At 39.8% G+C, this 20,871-nt stretch overlaps 1 protein-coding gene across 4 annotated transcripts in view; it reads left to right on the top strand.

The window, feature by feature from the left end:
- Nucleotides 1–20,871, top strand: part of NELL1 (neural EGFL like 1) — a 945,441-nt gene that overhangs the window by 559,420 nt on the left and 365,150 nt on the right. For all 4 annotated transcript variants that reach the window (XM_021085298.1, XM_021085297.1, XM_021085300.1 and 1 more), the window contains one exon: nucleotides 2,004–2,126. In XM_021085298.1, coding sequence (XP_020940957.1) covers nucleotides 2,004–2,126 — 123 coding nt within the window. The remainder of the gene's footprint in view (nucleotides 1–2,003; nucleotides 2,127–20,871) is intronic.

Below are 20,871 nucleotides of genomic sequence, written 5' to 3'. Positions count from 1 at the left end.
AACTCCAAATGTATAGAATTTAACCTTTCGTATTACTGGTCCCTGTTAGGAATCGTAAAATAAAATTAATGCAGAGAGATGAGATTTCAATAGATTGGTGCCTTGATCTCATAGTTCACTTAACAAACTATATTCAGTTTTCAGTTTTGTTCAAATAGTGTTAATTTCTTTGAGGTTTCTTTGTGTGTGTGTGTGTGTGTCTTTTTAGGGCTGCACCCTCGACACATGGAGGTTCCCAGGCTAGGGGTCTAATCAGAGTTACAACTGCCAGCCTACACCACAGCCACAGCAACTCAGGATTCAAGCCGCGTCTGTGACCTACACCACAGCTCATGGCAACAGCAGATCCTTAACCCACTGAGTGAGGCCAGGGATCGAACTCACAACCACATGGTTCCTAGTTGGATTTGTTTCTGCTGCGCCTCTTTGAAGTTTCTACTTAGGATTTCGACTCTTGTTTTATAACATTTTATGACAATCCTACTTGATTTTTCCTCTTAAAATTTTTAAGAAGTTATCCTTGTTAAAGGGGATACAAGGCATACACTTTCTCATTTATTTACAAAGTAGTCATTTAGAGGAGTATTAAAACCTCCTGATGATGAGGGCAGAGTCCAGTTATCTGTGAAATCTTGATTTCTAACTTGGAATATTTCATTCACTTTGAAGTGTTAGATCGTCTTGTGCCTTGTGGATTAATGATGCTATTTAACTATAGTAACCATGTTGTTGCACATCAGGCATCAGCCCAGTGGTTAAACTCTGAACCCTGTGAAATAGGCTGTATGAAAACTTAGAGTGAGACTGGTGCATGTCCTTAAACAGAGTCCTGAATATAAATCCCTTTCCTACACAGAACCCAACCCTGTGCTCTTCAGTATTGCCCATGATCTCTGTTGCTCCTTTGAAAATACCTGTGGGTAAATGCCCTTCTGCCAGGCTATATTAGCTGACTTCCTTCTCCATTTCACCCTCTTTGTTCTGTTGGAGAAGGACATTGAGAGGATATAACAGGTGGTTGACTCTCAAGCTGGACCCAGGCAATCAGAGCCTCCATAACCAATCTCTCTCTTTGTAATGGACACTCTGCCCACTGTTCTCAAAGCCAGAGTGGTTTCAATGATGCAGCCTTGAGAGAGAAAGGTATTGTTGAAGGCTTTATACATGACTGAACCCCATTAAGGCTTCCATATAAATTTTCAAGATTCTGGTGGGTGGGTGCAGAGATCTAATAGTCTTGTAGTCGCCCAAGACAAACCTCCTATGTAAGTTCCTTTGCTTATTAAACTTATCCCTACTAATCTGGAGTGGTCTGCTTCTTTCTTTGGTCTCTTCTTGGCCTCCATGTATGGGAGCCAGTTTCAGATTTTATCCTTGAAGCTCCTGAGGTTTCCAACCAACTTGTATTTAAAGAAGCCATGGAATTTCTCTTGTGGGTTTCTTTTGTTTTTTTAACCTTAGAGGAAGGTTTCCTGATCTTGGCACTGTTGACATGTCAGGCTGGTTAATTTTTGTTGTGGTGAGTTGTCTTGTGCTTTGTGAAACACTTAGCAGCATTCCTGCCCTATATCCACTAGATTCCAGTAGCATCTTTTTTTTTTCTCAAAGAATGTTAACCACAAACTCTGAAGACATTGTAAAATGATTCCAGAAAGAGGGGATGCAAAATTGTCCCCCTCCCATGGAGCCTTTGAAGAAAACTTTTCAGACGTGGAAGAAGCAGTGACCTTAGAGCAGTACTTACAAATCATTGTCAAATGCATATGTCCCTTGACTTCTCTAACACTCAGCTTCTTTACCTGCAAAGTGAGGATGGTGTCATCCATCTTTTAAATTTGTTAAGATGTCAGGAATATCAGGCATAGAAACTGCCAGAGACGAAGTAAGATACCAATGCTTGGTAGTCACTTCATTCTAAGCTGGTGAGTTCCAGCCAGCTTTACCAGTGCAGTGATTCCAGCTTATGAAAAGGTGTCTCTCTTTCTTTCTTATCCTGCAAACAGAGCACGATGAATGTGGCAGCGGGCAGCACAACTGCGATGAGAATGCCATCTGTACCAACACTGTCCAGGGACACAGCTGCACCTGCAAACCAGGCTACGTGGGCAACGGGACCATCTGTAGAGGTAGGCTGGCTGCTGAAAGGGCGAGGCATGAGCTGCTGCCCTGCCTGGGCTCTTGGTGCTCCTGTGTCAGACCCTTTGTGTCATTCTGGTGGCTGAGCAAGGCCAGGGTTCCTGTCCCTGCTCTATCAGCTGGTAAGGGCACTGTGCATCAGAGAAGAAAAATGCTTTGAGTCTATCGTTTGGGTTGAAGGAAGAAGGTGTGAGCATGAGTGAGGGGTCTGGATCCACAATCTGATGCCTCTCTTCAGCTTTGCCTGTTGGCTTGTGTTTGGGAATTGGTGGGTTTCTGTTCCCTGTGAGCTCTGCTCATGGTCACACTCCACATATCTGCTTGGAGTGGTAAGCTTTAAGCTTCAGCCCCTTTCTGTGTTAGGAGCAGTTCAGCAATTGAGAGGTCATTGCTCTAGCTTCTGTATGCTTTTCAAATAAAATTCTCATCTCTCCTTCTGGCTGATGAAAACATTCAGAACCTAGTCCCTGGCTCCCCTCAGCTGCATCTCTTTTCTGTCCCTGCATTCTCTCTGCACCAGCATGTTATTCCTCGCCATTCCTTGCACATGTCAACCACATTCCATTTGGGGTCTTTGCACGGGTTCTCTCCTCAGCCTCTGTGCTCATTTCCTTCAGATCTCTGCTCAAGGCTCCCCTATCATCAGGGACTTTCTTTGACCACTCTGTCTGAAAGTGACCCCTAGTACTTCTCAGCCTCACAGACTCCTTAATTTTTTCTTTACTAACACAGCCTAGGAGAACTTTCTACATTCATGTGTTTATTTCTGTGTCATCTGTCACCCCGTGGGGATAAAAGCTCTGTGAGAGTGACCACTCAGTCACTTCTTCCTTCTCTGTCCCCCGCAGCTAGAATGATGCCTGGCACACTGTAGGCCATTAAATACACAGTAACTGAGCAAATCCACCAAAGAGGAAAGAGACACAATCACATTGAAAAAAAGGCAAAATGCACAAAAAACCCAGGACATGAACCCTTAGGTTAGGTATTATTATCATGTCCGTTTTAGAGGTCACAAGGCTGAGACACAGACAGGTTAAGTAATTTGCCAAAGGAGACACAGCAGATTATCAATATTCTTCTGCGGAGATGACATGCTGTTGATGATAAATAGAGTACAGGGACTAAGTCACCATATCCATGCATTAGATTGGAGGAGAATCTTATAAGGCTGATCTTATTCTATGTTGGTGAGGTTGGGGTTAACCGCCTCATACATGGTTGAGAGTATAAATCAGGGATACTTTTTATGGCAATATGACAAAATAAATCTATATTTAATGTAATTCTAAAGGGTAATATTGGGATTCTATTGATTTCATTGATTTTATCTCTTGAAATGTTTTCTAAGTACAGGGGCTCTTGAGAGGGAAAAAATACGCATATAGGGATATTTTTGCTGCATTATTTGTATTTGCCAAAAACCAGAAACAGCCAAAATATCTGTTGGTAATGAAATTATTTAATTTACTTTGAGTATCATTTCATGGAATAGAATATAGTCATTTGAAATTCTAAGTGTGTGTATGTGCACACATATGTACACACATATGCACACCCACACTGAAAGATACATTTTTAAGAGAAAGAAAAATAAAACGAGATATAGGACAATACACATAATAGCATCACCTGGCTAATTTATTATTTATAAATATCTTTATATTTATGTAAATGTATCAAGGCTGGAACCATGCAGACCATTCCATCATTACGTGTGTGTGTGTGTGTATGAAGAAGAATATTCACTCATTGCTATTCAATATTGTTTGCATCTCTTACAATGGGGATTTGTATATGTAATATTTGTGTGTGTTTTAAAAAACTTCCATGGCGTTCCTGTCGTGGTACAGTGGTTAATGAATCTGACTAGGAACCATGAGGTTGTGGGTTCAATCCCTGGCCTTGCTCAGTGGGTTAAGAGTCCAGCATTGCCATGAGCTGTGGTGTAGGTCGCAGATATGGCTGTGGCTCTGGTGTAGGCCAGCGGCTACAGCTCCAATTCGACCCCTAGCCTTGGAACCTCCATATGCCATGGGAGCGGCACAAGAAATGGCAAAAAAAGACAATAAATAAATAAATAAATAAATTCCATGAAGCAAATAAACTAGTGCTCAGCTTTTAAAAAGAGGGTCAATGATATTTCCAAAGCAAAACAAAAGACATAAATATTAACAGATTATCAAGCCACTGCAGGTACTTGCATGCTAACTCTGTATATCTGAGGAGCAACGTAGAGCATAGATTTTAATGCATTTTCTGATTGTTATGGTGTTACTTATAAATGGTATTGATTGCACTAGGTCGGTGAGTTTATGTTTGCCAAGCCTCCTCATGCTATTGGGTCAGGTTTTGGCTTCCCCTTTGTGGAATTTACAAGTACTACCTGTGAAAAAAATGTGAGTTGATATGATATTCCTGGTGTCTATGGACTCTGAAAATAAAATTTCTCTTGAAAGTTATGCATTAGGGAAAGTAATTTTCTGAAAGTAATTCTTGTGGTGAATCATGTTGACCTCAGGAAGATCCAGAGTATCCTGTATTTTATCAGTGTTGTGTGGGGAGACATTGCCGTGGAGTTGAAGAACTGGCTAAAGGGGTTGTAGAGTTGAGGTTTAGACCTGACTGGTGCGGTGTCACTTCTATATTTTTACATGTTACAATTGGGTTAATATCACCATCCAGCAGTGTTTTTGCAAAGAAGTAGTAAAGGAATATATATTTATGTGTTTTAAACTATCAGATGCTCTGAAAGTGAAGACACTAGTATTGGTAGAACAATGGTGAAGGCCAAAGGGAAGGCAGTTTACCAGTTGGCTTGAATATCAGCCTTCTATCTGAAGTACTCAAATATGTGTCTCTGTTTCAAGGCATATACTTTATGATCGAGTTTTCCATTTGTACCTGAATCATTGACAGAGGAAATTGGACAAGGAGAATCAGAGAGCTTGAACTAATTTTTTTTCTTTAATGTTTAAAAGCTTTCTTAAACACGGTAATATTTGTTCATGGAATTGGCTACATCTGGTAGAAATAAACACTGCTAACACTTCTGTTAACAAGCAAAACACAAGGCAACAGTTTTGTGAACAATACTAATCGGTGTGCAAATTCTCTCAGATGGGCTTTCCTGGTGGCTGACGCCCTTGTAAGGAGTGTTGTGTTGTTTTGTTTTTCTCACGTTGTTGGAAAATACTCTTTCTGCTTCAACAACAGGCATCCAATATGTGTAAGACACCTCGTGTGTGTGTTCACGTATGTTATCTAATTTAACTCCCACCCTCATCCTGGAGATTGGTAGCATTGTTCTGTTTCACAGGTAAATCTCAAATAAGTCAAAGTTGAATCAGATTTAACCCATTTAGTATGACTGCTTTTACTTTCTTTCCTCCCCTCCCTTACTCTCCTCTTTCTCTCTCCTTCTTCTTTTTCCTTCTCTTTCCTCTGTCTTTTGCTTTTCCTCCCTGGCTGTTCATCATTTTTTTCTCTCTCTTTTTCTCTGTTATATATTCCAACTAGAGACTAACTTGTATTGTCTCTGCCCTTCCTGTTTTTGTTTGTTTGTTTTGGTTTTGGTGGGGTTTTTTAGTACAACCTACAATTTAAAAAATTCCTTTTTTTTTTTCTCTTTTTAAGGCTGCACCTATGGCATTTGGAACTTCCCAGGCTAGGGGTCAAATCAAAGTGGCAGCTGCTGGCCTACATCACAGCCACAGCAACACCAAATCTAAGCCACATCTGCAACCTATACTGCAGCTCACAGCAACACTGGATACTGAACCCACTGAGTGAGGCCAGGGATGGAACTTGCACCCTCATGGATACTAGTTGGGTTTGTTACCACTGAGCCAGGGCAGGAACTCCCCAAAATTGCTTATGTTTTTGATAAGCAGACTAAAGAACTTTTGAAATTATGCAACATCTGTTGCAAAATATGTTGGCATTGGGGGCTAAATGGAAGAAAAAAAAAACACTTGCAAACTGTTGCAAATCAGATTTACATGATCAGACATGGAGGTCCGGTTGTCTGTGGAAGAGAGTTTATCTGGTTCCCCAGTCCTGCATTAATATGGATTTGAAAATGAGCTTGATCCAGGCAGCTGTTGATAAGTCACTGATAATCAAAGCCTTCTCTCATGTCTGTCCTTAGGGATGGATAAGATATGATGATGCTTGAAAAAAATTCTCGTCTTAATGACAGATAATATTGACACTTCTTTCGTAAACATGCACTAAGTGTGAATTCTGTGTCTGGAGCATCTCTCTGGGCACCAAAGGAACTAAAGGCAAATAAAACAAGGTTGCTGGCGATCCCAGTATTTAGTTTGGGAAGAGGTTTTGAATGAATGCTTCCAATCCAATTGAACAATTCACAAAATGGTATTTATTATCATGTGAAAGCAGCTTATAAGGAATTACCCAAAATAAAGTCATGTAATATGTTAGGTATGACTCCATTGGTTGCAGGTTACAGAAATCTCCTGACAGAACTGGCTATGTGATTTGCAGATTTCAGAGTAAAATGAAAGTGTGGGATCCTTGTTGAAAAAGTAGGAAAAAATCTCTTTCAAGGTATGAAACTGTATTACCTTTTTTCTGTGGCCTCTTTTTCAGCCCATCATGATTTTTTTATCTACTCTTTAATGTTGCCCTCTTGGCCATGGGCATACTTGAAGGGTGAGTGTAGGCCCTCAGAACTTCAATCCCATCCCCCACTGGGACACATGCACATGGCCCACTGACTCCAGACTCCCCTCTGCCTTGACCAAGGTGCTGTGACCTGACTGGGGCAGAAAAATTAAGCCAGACATCTGCCCTCCCCTCAGTGCTCCAATTCACAGCAGATGGGCCGTCCACGGGGACTGCAGTCTCCCTTATTGGTTTTCTGGATCACCATGGACTGCGCCTGTGTGCCACCAGCTGAGGGCTGGATGATACAGACATGTTCTACCTGGAAATATCCAGAGCCTGCATGTCCAGCTCTAGCCCTCCTCATGTCTGTGTACAGGGCCCTGCTAGGGACAGATGGTGGCAGTTGTCCCTAAGTGGAAAGAGGCTAGGAGGGGCCTGAGGCCCTAGGGTACGAGGGAGTGGAGAGTTGAGAAGCCATCCTGGAGAGGCAGAGAGCTAGTGGGAGGTGGGATCCCCCCGACTCCCACTTGTTCCATTGTCCCATTGGACCTTATTTAGAAAATGTAAATTTAAAGATGAAATTGTTAAGAACTTCAAGATGATGACCACAGGGCATGAATCCCCAAGTGTCAGCCCTTTCTGAGTGAAGGGTCCTGGACAGCCTTTCTGGTTGTATGCTTGTGACATTGGACTTGTCTAGCAGGAGTGAGCTTTCCAGGTGGGTCATATAACCTGAGGGGAAAAGGTTGTGGCTGGGTGGCTTGGAATCCAGTCACTCCAGGAGCTTGGATACTGACTGTCCCTCCTCCTTCTGTTTCCTTTCTGCTGCTTCGTGGATTGGCTTCCTGTTACTCTCTCATTACAGGCTGGCTTTCTGTTTGTCCATGTGGTTAAGAATCAGATCCTCTGTTTTGTAGGTTCAGAACCTTGGTCTGAATAGGGTTTCTGAGACAGTTAATCTCTTGAGGATCCATATATTAATTTTTCATGATGACTGTCATGGTTTGAGGATAGCCTGAAAATGACACCCTTGTTTTCCCCAGCTGCACTGAGAATCAGTTGAAAACAGATGAATAAATCAAGCAAATAGAGATGAAAAAGACAGTATGAAGACTGATAAAGATTATACCAGAGAACACGGCTTATTTGTGGGACAACATTCATAATATTGAACTCCCCCAATTAGACTCGCTTATGTAGCTGGTCACAGGTGCATTAGGGCAGTTCATGAAGCATCTTCACAGGGCTTTCTATACACATCTTAGGGCAGGAGGCCGGCCCAGAATGGATATATCCCATGGGCCTCCTGATTCCTAGAGCAGTACTGAGGAAAGGGCTGAGCTGCACAAGTCCGATTTCTCTCCGCACTCACCAACAACTGGGGAAGAAGGAGATGGGGACAGGAGGCCATGGGGAAGTCACTCTTGGGGGATTTGGAAATGGAAAAGAAGCACCTCTCTCCCTCACCCCAGCTCCACCACTATCCTCTCAGGAAATAGCAAAATGTTTCTGTCTATAGTTTCTCCTATCTTAAGTGAAAGATAGGCAGGGAGTGGTTTCTCAAAATTCAGGGTTATTTAAGTGAAAAATCAGGGCCATTGGGTTAGCTGGGAGTCTTATTGGCTCATCATCTCAATATCTGTTCATCTGTGATAACTATCTCCACTGTGGGAACAGTCATTCTAGAGACAATTCTAAAGCAAGTGTGGTGCCCTCGCTCAAAATCCTCCATTCAGAAATCAGTGGCTAGTGTCACACTCCTAGTGTTTCCCCAATGTCCTTCTGTTGTCAGGAGAAGTAGATTTGTGAGCCTTTCCTTGCCCAGTATTTATTTTCAAACCATGCAAGGAGGCTCTTTAATGACTTTATAGTTTGTGGCAATGCATTTTGTTTTTTCCTGTCTTCCAAGTCCAGGAAGCCTTCCTTGATCTCAAGCTGAATGAGCACCCATCTTCTGTGCTTTAAAGACACCTCCCAAACACTATTCCAGCCCTATAAGGTCATGCTGCACTAGACTGCTTACGCATCTGTTTCCTGGAGGCCACGGCTATGCATCTCTGTTTAACTAACATTTAGCATGGAGCTAAGCATGTTATAGTGCTCAAGAGTTTCCTGACAAATAAACACATGAAGAGTCTTTTCTGTTGGAACATGCACTTGTGTATCTAGAAGATTTTACAAGAAAGTGAAAGTCCACCCGGGACACAGAAGTACTTAACCATTCAAGCTGTACCCCCACCTTGAGGAAACCACTGCCCCCCTCCACTTAGTAGATGTGAAAATCAACTTTAATGTTGAGTCTGCATTGCTAATGGATGATTTGACTTTCAAAGAAAATCACTGCAATGAAATGCAATTATTCTAGAAGTTCCTGGAATATTGGTGAGTCTTAAAGCACATCAGAATCCTCCAGCGCTCTGAAGTCATTCATCCAGAGTGTGCTTGGCTTGATAGGTACACATGCAGAAGTGCTGTTTCCTCAAAATTTCTGTTTGATGTGATGCTAGATAAATTGTACAAGAAAGATACAAAGTCAGGAACAGAGGGCCAGAGAAGGTTTGAAATAAGTAGACAGAAAGATTAATATGACTGCTCATACTAAATATGTAAATTAAATCATGATTTAAATAAGTAATATACATATTTCACATGCACAAAGATGCTTTCAGACACTCACAGGCAATAGGAGAGGAAGGAAGAGAGAGAATAAAAGGTAAGTTGTTGTAATAACATATCAGTGAGGATAATAAAATTGATTACCTGCTGGGCTGTGGATCAGAGAAGTGATGTTTGGGGATTTTGAAGGAAATAGCAAGGGGAATGGGAAGCCTTTGGAAAAGTTCTCAAAGTACTCTAGACATAGTTTTGAAAACATGTTTAGTGAGGAATTCAGAAAGGTCCCAATCTAGAAGTCTGCCTTCAGGTGTGCAGACAAAATGCTGGGGAGAAGCAGATGGAGTGACACTGTAGGATGATTTGACGCATTTGTGAAACACATTCACATTGATAAATAGATAAGGGTTGAGAGTATATTTCCAAGAATGCTTTAGAATAAAGTCTAAACTCTGTAGCAAGACACTCAAGACCCTGTGACAGCTTGGTCCCGTCTAGATATTTCGAGGCTCATCTCTTACAGTATCATCTACCCCCATTTCCTCACAGTCACACTTGAGAGTTAACTGATCATACTGACAGGTCAGGCCAGATGACCTCATGCCCTCTTCCTTCTCCTTGAGATCATTTAATATCCTGGAGTGACTTTTTCATGTCTTTTTCTTCCATTGGAAATCCTGTCCATCCTTCATAGCTCCAATCCCACTTTTCTTTGATTTTCTCCATCAATAGTTTCTCTTCTCAACTCCACTTGCAATCATCAAGGAACACATATTATGCCTTGTTAAACTTACCTGTTTACACGTGCCTTTCCCACTGACATGTGACCTTGTGCTTCCTGATGCTCAATAAATAGAAAATAATACAAAATGAAACTGGGCCAGTTCATCTGACACAAATCAACTCTGCTCTTGGCGCTTGATGTATTAATTGCTACTGAATCTAGACCACTGGGCAGAAAATCAAAGCAAAATTAAGACTGTAGAATAAATACTGTGTGATATTTCAATGTTTTAGAAAATCATCAGTGGGCCTGCTATTTAAGTTCAAAGATATTATCTATTGTGCTTAGAAAATACATTTATTCTGTTTTATGTTTCATTCCTACAGATACAGAATGCCCCATAGATATTGAACATCCTGTGGATTCTGAATATAATTATACCAGAAATGATTAAAGAGTTCAGTCTATTTTTATAGGCAATAAGCAGCCCAAGTGTAGCTTTTTTTTGCCCCTATTTCAACTTTTTTTTTTCGTAGACCCTATTAGACTCATTCACTAATGTATTTACTCTACAATCCTATTCTGGGCTATTTCAGAGCTAAAAGGCACTTAACATGCTGGACAGCCAAGGCCCAAAGGAAAACATGACAAGTTACTAAACATGCCACTCTGCCCTTCATGTTCTGAGAAATTTCCATTTCCATAGCCCCTCTCCCATCCCAGTGTGGCATGTGCTATTGGGCAGGGCTTTGGCATTTCACACTGTGTGCTGGCTTTGCCATGAGTAATGGGAAACATTCATAGACTCAGATCAGTTGTCCACTATGTGGCCCCAAGCAGCATGGAATCATTTTCTTGTTGGTGATTTAACTTTAACCACAGATAAGCTTGGGATCATTCTGTTCCATAAAAATAGAACATTACTCTGACTGTCTGTTGGAGGTTTGGAATGTCACCGTTTCCTGCTCCATTCCTACAGGTTCCAATCAGTAGACAATAGATTTGGGTCACTGAGGAATCAGAGCGTGGCCTTTATCCTGGGCTTTCTGGGACCATCAAGCCCCACTTCTCTTCCACCAGTTGTAGGGAGAGAAGCTGGAAGAGAGGATACAGAGAGTCCTGATCAGGTCTTTGCTCTGCTGAAGGCACAGAGATAGGTAGTTCTGGGGATCTCACTAGGCTTGAGTGCAGGAGGTCTAAGAAAAAAGATGGCTTGTGTCATGCTGGAGCCATGGTCTCTGGCACACGTGATCCAGTCTTCATCAGACCTGCCAAAGAGACACTCCTCCTCATGATGGAAAAAGCTATTATTTGGGTACAGAAACACAGAAACTGGAAACAGTCATTACTACCTTTCCTTCCTAAGGGCTGGGGAAGATAGCATAATAAAGTCGCTCACCTCCACTTCCCCACCCTCAGAAATGCTCACCTATTTTAGATGCGCTAATATTAATTAAATATTGGTATTAATAAATTAATATTAAAATATAATCATATAAACAAACTAATATTCAAAAATATTAGAATATTACAGTATATTTATATAAATTAAAATATTAATAACATAATAAAAGTGTTATTTGGTAGAAATTTTAACGTGAGTTATTTGAGCATCAGTGTACTATAATGTTAAGCAGTATTAAAATAACTTCAAACCTATTTATAAACTTGATGTCATGCAAATTCTTACTAACAAGCACTGGTACTAAATTTGGATGTGGGTGTATAGTCCCTGGTTGGGGAAGGAGAAGGACACTTTATAATACAGATTTAATTATAAAAGAAAGAAGAGCCTCTGGGTCCATGGACGATTATTATGCTTAAAGTTTCAATAATACTTCCTTTGGGAAAAATGTGACTGAAACTAGAAAATGAAAGTGATTGTCTAGTCTAAGTTATCAAGAGATATTATGTTCATCAGCTTAATAAAGTACTGCAGACAGACACATAAGCAGTACTGGGTCTTGAAAACAGCAACAGAACATTAAGATGGTGGGAAAAAGAAGGGAACTTGTATGGTGCAAGGTGCAACAAATTGGCTGTGTTCTTTTGGCTTAACAAGGCAGACCTTGATGTAGTCTTTTCGTATTCTTTTCCTTCAAGTACATTTTTAGTGGGCAAAATGGAATCTCTTGTATGCACTTAATGCACTTTCCATCACTTACCAAAGTCAGTGCTTACCTTTTAAAGTTTGCAGCCCAGTAGACATAACTACATCCCTAGGGGCTTAAAGGAAACATGTTAAACCAGCTTCTCTCTCAGAGGGAGTGGAAATCTGACACTTAGATAAGTGCTGATTCTTTTGAGTGGATTTTGAGGTTGCACTTTGGTGAGTATGTAGATGTTTGTTATCCACAATTGTCACATCCAAAATGACTCATGAGATTAGCAGAACCATATAAATATATATCAGTCCATTTTATTTTCAAACAGGCTACTGAACATTGACTTTCTGTTGAAAAATCAAGATAAGACTTTCTTTCCTAAGTAATAATTCTTAATGAACCAGGAGACTTTAGGCAATGTTACTGAAAGATATCACAATTGAACTCTAGGCTTTCTGCTGGGTTATGATCTGTTTAGGGGCATAATTATTTGCAAAGTATTCAAAGTATTTAACAATTGGTACTTTTATAGAACGGCACCAGCTGTATTTGACATGCACATCTCAGCTTGGGTTATATGAAAAAAGTATTTACCTTTTGTAGAACTGAAAACTGTAGTACCTGGTTAGGTACCATACACACACACACACACACACACACACACACACACACATATATAAAGATGAATACCTTACTTTAATTTTTCATGATTTTTATTTTTTCCATTATAGCTGGTTTACAGTGTTCCGTCACTTTTCTACTGTACAACATGGTGATCCAGTTACACATACATGTATAGATTCATCACAAGTGATTAGACATAGTTCCTAGTGCTATATAGCAGGATCTCATTGCCTATCCATTCCAGACATGATAGTTTGCATCTATTAACCCCAGGCTCCCAGACCGTCCCACTCCTCCTCCTTCCCCCTTGGCAACCACAAGTTTGTTCTCCAAGTCCATGATTTTTTTTTCCTCTGGAAATGTTCATTTGCGCAGTATATTAGATTCCAGATATAAGTGATATCATATGGTATTTGTCTTTCCCTTTCTGACTTACTTCACTCAGTATGAGCATCTCTAGGTCCATCCACGTTGCTGTAAATAGCATTATTTTATTCTTTTTTATGGCTGAGTAGTATTCCATTGTGTATATATACTACATCTTCCTAATCCAATCATCTCTCGATGAACATTTGGGTTGTTTCCATGTCTTGGCTATTGTGAATAGTGCTGCAGTGAACATGTGGGTGTATGTGTCTTTTTCAAGGAATGTTTTGTCTGGATATATGCCCGAGTGTGGGATTGCTGGGTCATAGAGTAGTTCTATGTATAGTTTTCTAATGAGGTACCGTATTTTAAGGCAAGGTTAATATAAATAGATCTGGTTCCTCTCTCCCCCTTTTTTTTAGGGCTGCTCCCATGGCATATGGTGGTTCCCAGGCTAGGGGTCTAATTGGAGCTACAGCTCCTGGCCTATGCCATAGCCACAGCAATACCAGATCGAAGCCACGTCTGTGACTTACACCATAGCTCACGGCAGTGCCGTATCCTTAACCCATTGAGCAAGGCCAGGGTTTGAACCCTCAACCTCATGGTTCCTAGTCGGATTCATTTCTGCTACACCACGACAGGAACTCCAGATCTGGTTCCTCTTAATGATCATTGCACTATGTATGCTAAGCTATCAGGAAGCAGCCTAGAACAGTTTGTGTTACTGGGTATGCTTGGCCCAGATACTTAATATTACCTTAGAGGCTTCTCTTGACTCAGGTCTTTATTAGAGCAAAAGGAGAAATTGGAAGATATTTACAAAGAATATGCAGATATCAGCATCATTAGGTGATAGTGCTAACTATGACCCTTAATAGCATTGTGGTGGCATGCTTGACTGGTACCGACCAGTAGAATGTCTTGTGGTTCGAACTTGCCTACTTTCGCATTTCTGCCTCATCCTATTCCCAACATAAGGATGTGTTTCTTCATTTCAGCCTCATGCATGCTGCTCTGTTTGTTTTCTAGAATAAAATTAGGTATGCTCTTGGCAGAGTGCCTCATCTCTGCTGACAATTGCTCAAAGCTAAGTCCTTAAAATACAGCCATCTTTCAACTCCACCACACTGAGTTCAGTGTCTGTTTCTAGTGTTTATGCCTCTTCTTCTCATTTATAAGTAGATGTTTATTTTCCAGTCTTGTCCTGTGATAATGGACTAGTCACGGGATCCTTTGTAACTCATTTCCCCATTAGAGAAAAATGCCAGTATGTCATAATAGACGTAATGGCATTTTCAAATTTCTTTTCGAGTTTTAAATTCTCAAATTTAGGGAAAACTGGAGGGTAGTACAGCAAACCTATGAAACTGCTTATATAAGGTTAGGAAACTGGTAACTTCTGTAACAGACAACCTCAATAACTGCAGTAAGTCCATAAAAATAAATTCTTATTTATTATTCATTAAGTGCTGGTGGTGAGTGGGGGTTTTGTTCAACGGTAATTCAGGGGCCCACTCACCTTTCCTCTTGTAGTGGTGACCTCTTCTTGATTCTCAGAATCCTTCCATTCCACCAGCCCATGGAGAAAGAGAATTAGGTCATGCATGGAAGGTTTTGATGGACCAGACTGAATGGGGCGCATATCACTTTGGCTCTCATGGCCTTGAGCAGAATTAAGTCCATGGCCACACCTAACAATAGCGCAGAATGTCTCTGTGCTTGGGAAAGAGAGGCTGACCACAGCTATTGGTTGCATAAGCAGTCTCTGTTCTGTTGCTGTTGTAAATACAATTCTAAGTGAATAAAAGTGGCTGCATTATTATTTGCAGGAAATGAACCTCTGTATGGAATTTTAAAATGGACTCTGGCTGATGCACTGTGAAGGTCATTGGTTGGCCTTCAAGGAAGATAGACTGGGAGGGTCCAGGGTATAAAATAGTCTTTCATGGAATGAACTCTTTCCTTCCAGCCATGTCATCACCACTTCTATCTGGCTCTGGTCAAATTCAAGCTAGTTCATCTTTTATCTAAGCTTCTGATCCTGCCACTTCTAAGAAAAATTGAGAAACTCCTTTATGGGTCACTTGAAAGTAGTGCAAAAAACTCATACTCATTAAATATCTCTTGAGTAGAAGTGCCAGTGACATAGTAAAGCCGCTATACCTGAGCCCTGGACCTCTCATAATTCTGGAAGGTAAATCATTGATTCTTGCTTGTTAATAGAACTCTCTTCATATGGTTTGTGATCATTTCTTCCAAAATCAGTAAATTTTCCACTTTTAAACTTAGAAAAGATAAATCAACAGAGAATCAGTGTTGGGTCTTTTGCACTGTGTTCTTGTATCACCTTATTACTTATAATGTCATTTTTAATGTGCCATATTCTGAAAGATGCTGGACAGGGATAGGGAAAATATTCAAGTATTTATTCAAATCTAGTTTAACTATAAGCTGTGTTAGAAATCATGAGCTAAGTTAAGATAGACTTTCTTTTAAGCAGAATATTAAAATTTTATTAAATGGATATTTTTTCTTATATTAAGAAATTCAAGAAATACCAGAATACAAGAAAAGAAATACAGGAAATACAATATAGAGGAGGGAGGAATTCTAGGTCTCCTTCTAAAACATAGCCTGTTTTGGAGATGTGACTGGATGAGATTGGAAAATGGTTTGGATTCAGCTTCCTAAACTATTCAAAGCAAGGAAATGATCTTTGGGATCTAGATGGTAAACTCCTGGAGGAGATAAAGGTATTGAACATTGGTATATACATTTACATCCTCTCTCTCTTTTTTTACATTATCTTTTTAAAGACTCTAGAAGTAGAAGAAAAATAAGATGTAATGAATTTCTCAGAAAAGAATTTACTTTATGTTTAACAAAACAAAGTAAAACACACACATGTATGTACATAAGTGTGTGGTCTCAAATTAGCAGAAAAGGTAAAGTATCCATAAAGTCTCTAGAAGAGCACTGCTCCATTGAAATATAATGTAAAGCACATATATTGCTTTAAATTTTCTAGAAGGTACCTTACAAAGGTAAGGAGAAACAGGTGTGACACAAATCAATCCAGATATTTCAAGTGCTCAACAGGTACCTGTGGCTACTGGCTATCCCAGCCGTTCTAAAACCTTTGGGAGAGGTTTCAATTAATACGAATATGGCACAGTCTTTAACCTGCACCCCTGAACACATGGAGGAGATCTCTGAGGAAAAGCATGGCACCATTAAAGTAAGAAATGGGTCTTTCTATAATTTTCTTTGTTACATAGGGCAGCACAGGTCTGGCGTTCTGTTGAATGCAAAACTGTAGTGTTTATTAAGCAGACAGATGGTTGGAATCCATATACCAGGGGCTGAAAATATCTAATTCCTCTGTAGTATAACATTTCATGTCTCTGGATGGAATTTCCCCATAAAGTCAGATATTGAATAGAAATGAGTAGCATTCATCAAAGCTCAAATTGTGCTAAGATAAGAGAGAGTAGAAGAGAAAAGAAAACAAGAAGTCTGAAGCATTTACTTTTGTTGCATTTCAAGATCAATTTCATATTGAAAACAATTCATAAGAGAGCAGACATACGCTTTTCATAATGACCTGCTCACTGTGATGATGCTTATCAACTTTAAATAGTGACATGTTCTGCAGTGTCTGGCTCCAGCCCTTAGTCAGAGGAGAGCCATGTGTTCTCAAGGATAGGAACACACAGCAATTTGTAGATAATTTTCTGACACACTTACCCAGGCCACTTAGTGGGCTCATATGTGAGTGCTGAATTTATAGAGAATGAACCCTCATTATTTTAGACCCAGATATTTTGGAATTGGCAACCATTCTATTGAAACTGAATTAGTAAGAGGCAGCCCCCAATGTTGTAAATACAGTGGCTTTTGAATCTGACACACTTTTTTTTAAAATTAGAGTATAGTTGATATGCAGTATGTGTCAATTTCTGCTATACAGCATAGTGACTCAGTCATACATACATATATATTCTTTTTCTCATAATAATAGAGAATTGCCAGTGACATAGTTAAGCCACTCCACCTGAGCCCTGGACCTCTCATAATTCCGGTACTTAAAGAACTGATTCTTGCTTGTTAATTGAACTCTATTCCTATGGTTTGTGATCATTTCTTCCAAAATCAGTGAATTTTCCATTTTTAAACTTACAAGAGAGAAATCAACAGAGAATCAGTGTATGTATATTCATTCTTTTTCTCACAGTAATAGCCAAGACATGGAAACAGCCTAAATGTCCATCAACAGATGAATGGATTAAGAAGATGTGGTACATATATACAGTGGAATAATACTCAGCCATAAAAAAGAACAAAACAATGCCATTTACGACAACATGGATGCAACTAGAGATTCTCATGCTAAGTGAAGTAAGTCAAAAAGAGAAAGGTGAATCTGACACTCTTGACATCAGGCCTCAGCTCTGATACATACTGTGGGATGTAGGGCATAGTCTCTTTACTTCTCTTGAGTATGCTTATTAGCCTAAGGAATGTGGAGGAAGTGGCATTAACTTCACAGTATATATTACCACCCCCCATCTTTTCCAGTCTGCCTGTTTCCTGCTCCACCCAGGACACATCCAGATCCAGTGATCATCCATAGCCTACCTGAAGGCAGGGTGACAGGGTGATGAAGGGCATGGCTTCTGGAGCTAGACTGCTTGCTTACAAGCCTGGCTCTTTGACTTAGCTAGCTGTGCCATCTTGGACTAATTATTTAACCAATTTGTGCTTTACTTTTACAACTGGGTATAATAATTGCATCTATTTCTATGAATTATTTTCAGGGCTAGGCATAAGTTTAGGTTATAGTCTGGTATGTAGTGGGTACCACTGAGTAGCTATCTATCTTGTGACTCTATGCCAAAGAGCCTCTCAATGCATCTTTGTGATTTTAAGGATGGGATTCCCACTTTTTAGCCTTTCCTGATGTAGTTCCCATCTACCTCTTTAATCTCATTTCCTTTCACTTCTCCCCCAACAAAACCTGTACCACTTTAGTCAGACTTTGTACAATGTTCCAAGTCCTCTTTGTTGGGGAATAGCTCAGCGGTTAAGTGCATGGATTTTGGGGCTCAGTCTGCTGGGTTTGAAACTGGTTTCTAACACTTCACAGTTCCATGACCTTAGAAGTGACTTAAACTTATCTGACTTTAAGTTGAAATAAGGTGCTTGTTCATAGTATGTCCTTAGTTTTTCTATCCTCACTTTGAATGAAATAGCTTTGCTTTCACTTTTTAATTTTTAAATTACAGTCGATTGACAATATTGTGCCAATTTCTGCCATATAGCAAAATGACTCAGTCATGCATGTATATACATTCTTTTTCTTATATCATCCCCCATCATGTTCTATCCCAAGACATTGGACACAGTTCCCTGTACTATACAGCAGGGCGTCATTGTTTATCCATTCTAAATATAATAGTTTGTGTCTACTAATCCCAAACTCCCTGTCTACTCCCCTCTTTCCCTCCCCCTTGGCAACCATGAATCTGTTTTCCATGTCTATGAGTCTGTCTCTGTTATGTAGATAGGTTCCTGTTGTGCCCTATTTTAGATATGACATATAAGTGATATCATATGGTATTTGTCTTTCTCCTTCTGATTTAATATGAGAATCTCTAGTTGCATCCATGTTACTACAAATAACATTATTTTGTTCTTTTTATGGCTGAGTAGTATTCCATTATGTATATGTACCACATGTTCTTAATCCATTCGTCTGTTGGTAGACATTTATATTATTTCCATGTCTTGGCTATTGTGAATAGTGCTTTTTGCCTTCATTTTTATTTGGTGGTTGCTTATCCCATTTGAGTTTTATTTCTTTTGAGCCATCTGCCTTTACCTCTGCTCTGTGTTCCTGCCTGTCACTCTCTGTCTTGGAATTTCTCATACCACAGTATAATTGCAAATTTGCTTAATCTGTCTCCCTCACTGACTAGGGAATAGAAACAACAACATGTTCTTATCATCTTTGTGGTCATAAAGCTTAGCATATAAGAATTATTGAATAAATGTTTGTTGAGGAAAATCATTGTGTGGATTAAGTGAAATAACCTAGGTTGGCCATTTGGCATGTTGTAAGAACCTAGTAAATATGAATCTATTTTTCTTTAAAATTTACTTTTTGGTAGCTATGTCTTGCGGGCAAAGGGTTTTGTACTTTACTGAGAAAATTAAGACAGTCTAAATACATATCTTCCTCAAAGTACAATTATTCTACATTTGGTCTCTATCTTCTCACTAGATTAGTGATTGAGGTGATTTAGTGGTTGGCTGCACCAGATTCAGGTTACTGCATCTAATATAAAGTATGTTTTCTTTTTACAAAATGAATGTTAAAGCAGTGGATATAATACTCTAGAATGAAAAGTACGGCTTTTACCCATAGCCCACTCTTTTGATCATAGTAACAGCTAGAATTTATTGAATGCCTGCAAGCCAGGTACTGAGCTAAGAGCTTTACAACATACCTCATTTAAGCCATACTAGATCTCTATGAAGAGGGCAAAATTTTTGTCCCCATTATATGTTTATATGACAGAAAGGGGATTTTGTAACACTGGATTTGTCATGTGTGTGGATACCAAGTTGTCATGTGGTTACAAGCCTGGAGAACGCCGAGACTTCCCATGGAACCCAGGCCATGTAGGAATAATACACTTTTTTTTTCTTTCTTTCTTTTTCGTCTTTTTTATTTTATTTTCCCACTGTACACCAAGGGGATCAAGTTATCCTTACATGTATACATTACAATTACATTTTTTCCCCCACCCTTTGTTCTGTTGCAATATGAGTATCTAGACAAAGTTCTCAATGCTATTCAGCAGGATCTCCTTGTAAATCTATTCTAGGTTGTGTCTGATAACCCCAAGCTCCCGATCCCTCCCACTCCCTCCCTCTCCCATAAGGCAGCCACAAGTCTTTTCTCCAAGTCCATGATTTTCTCTTCTGAGGAGATGTTCATTTGTGCTGGATATTGGATTCCGGTTATAACTGATATCATATGGTATTTGTCTTTGTCTTTCTGGCTCATTTCACTCAGGATGAGATTCTCTAGTTCCATCCATGTTGCTGCAAATGGCATTATGTCATCCTTTTTTATGGCTGAGTAGTATTCCATTGTGTATATATACCACTTCTTCTGAATCCAATCATCTGTTGATGGACATTTGGGTTGTTTCCATGTCCTGGCTATTGTTAATAGTGCTGCAATGAACATGCGGGTGCACGTGCCTCTTTTAAGTAGAGTTTTGTCCGGATATATGCCCAAGAGTGGGATTGCGGGGTCATATGGAAGTTCTATGTATAGATTTCTAAGGTATCTCCAAACTGTTCTCCATAGTGGATGTACCAGTTTACATTCCCACCAACAGTGCAGGAGGGTTCCCTTTTCTCCACAGCCCCTCCAGCACTTGTTATTTGTGGATTTATTAATGATGGCCATTCTGACTGGTGTGAGGTGGTATCTCATGGTAGTTTTGATTTGCATTTCTCTTATAATCAGTGATGTTGAGCATTTTTTCATGTGTTTTCTGGCCATCTGTATATCTTCCTTGGAGAAATGTCTATTCAGGTCTTTTGCCCATTTTTCCATTGCTTGATTGGCTTTTTTGCTATTGGGTTGTATAA

This window comes from Sus scrofa, chromosome 2 (genome assembly GCF_000003025.6).
Source record: "Sus scrofa isolate TJ Tabasco breed Duroc chromosome 2, Sscrofa11.1, whole genome shotgun sequence".
NCBI lineage: Eukaryota > Metazoa > Chordata > Mammalia > Artiodactyla > Suidae > Sus > Sus scrofa.
Note: the sequence above shows the minus strand (reverse complement) of the source record. Positions and strands in the feature narration are given on the sequence as shown.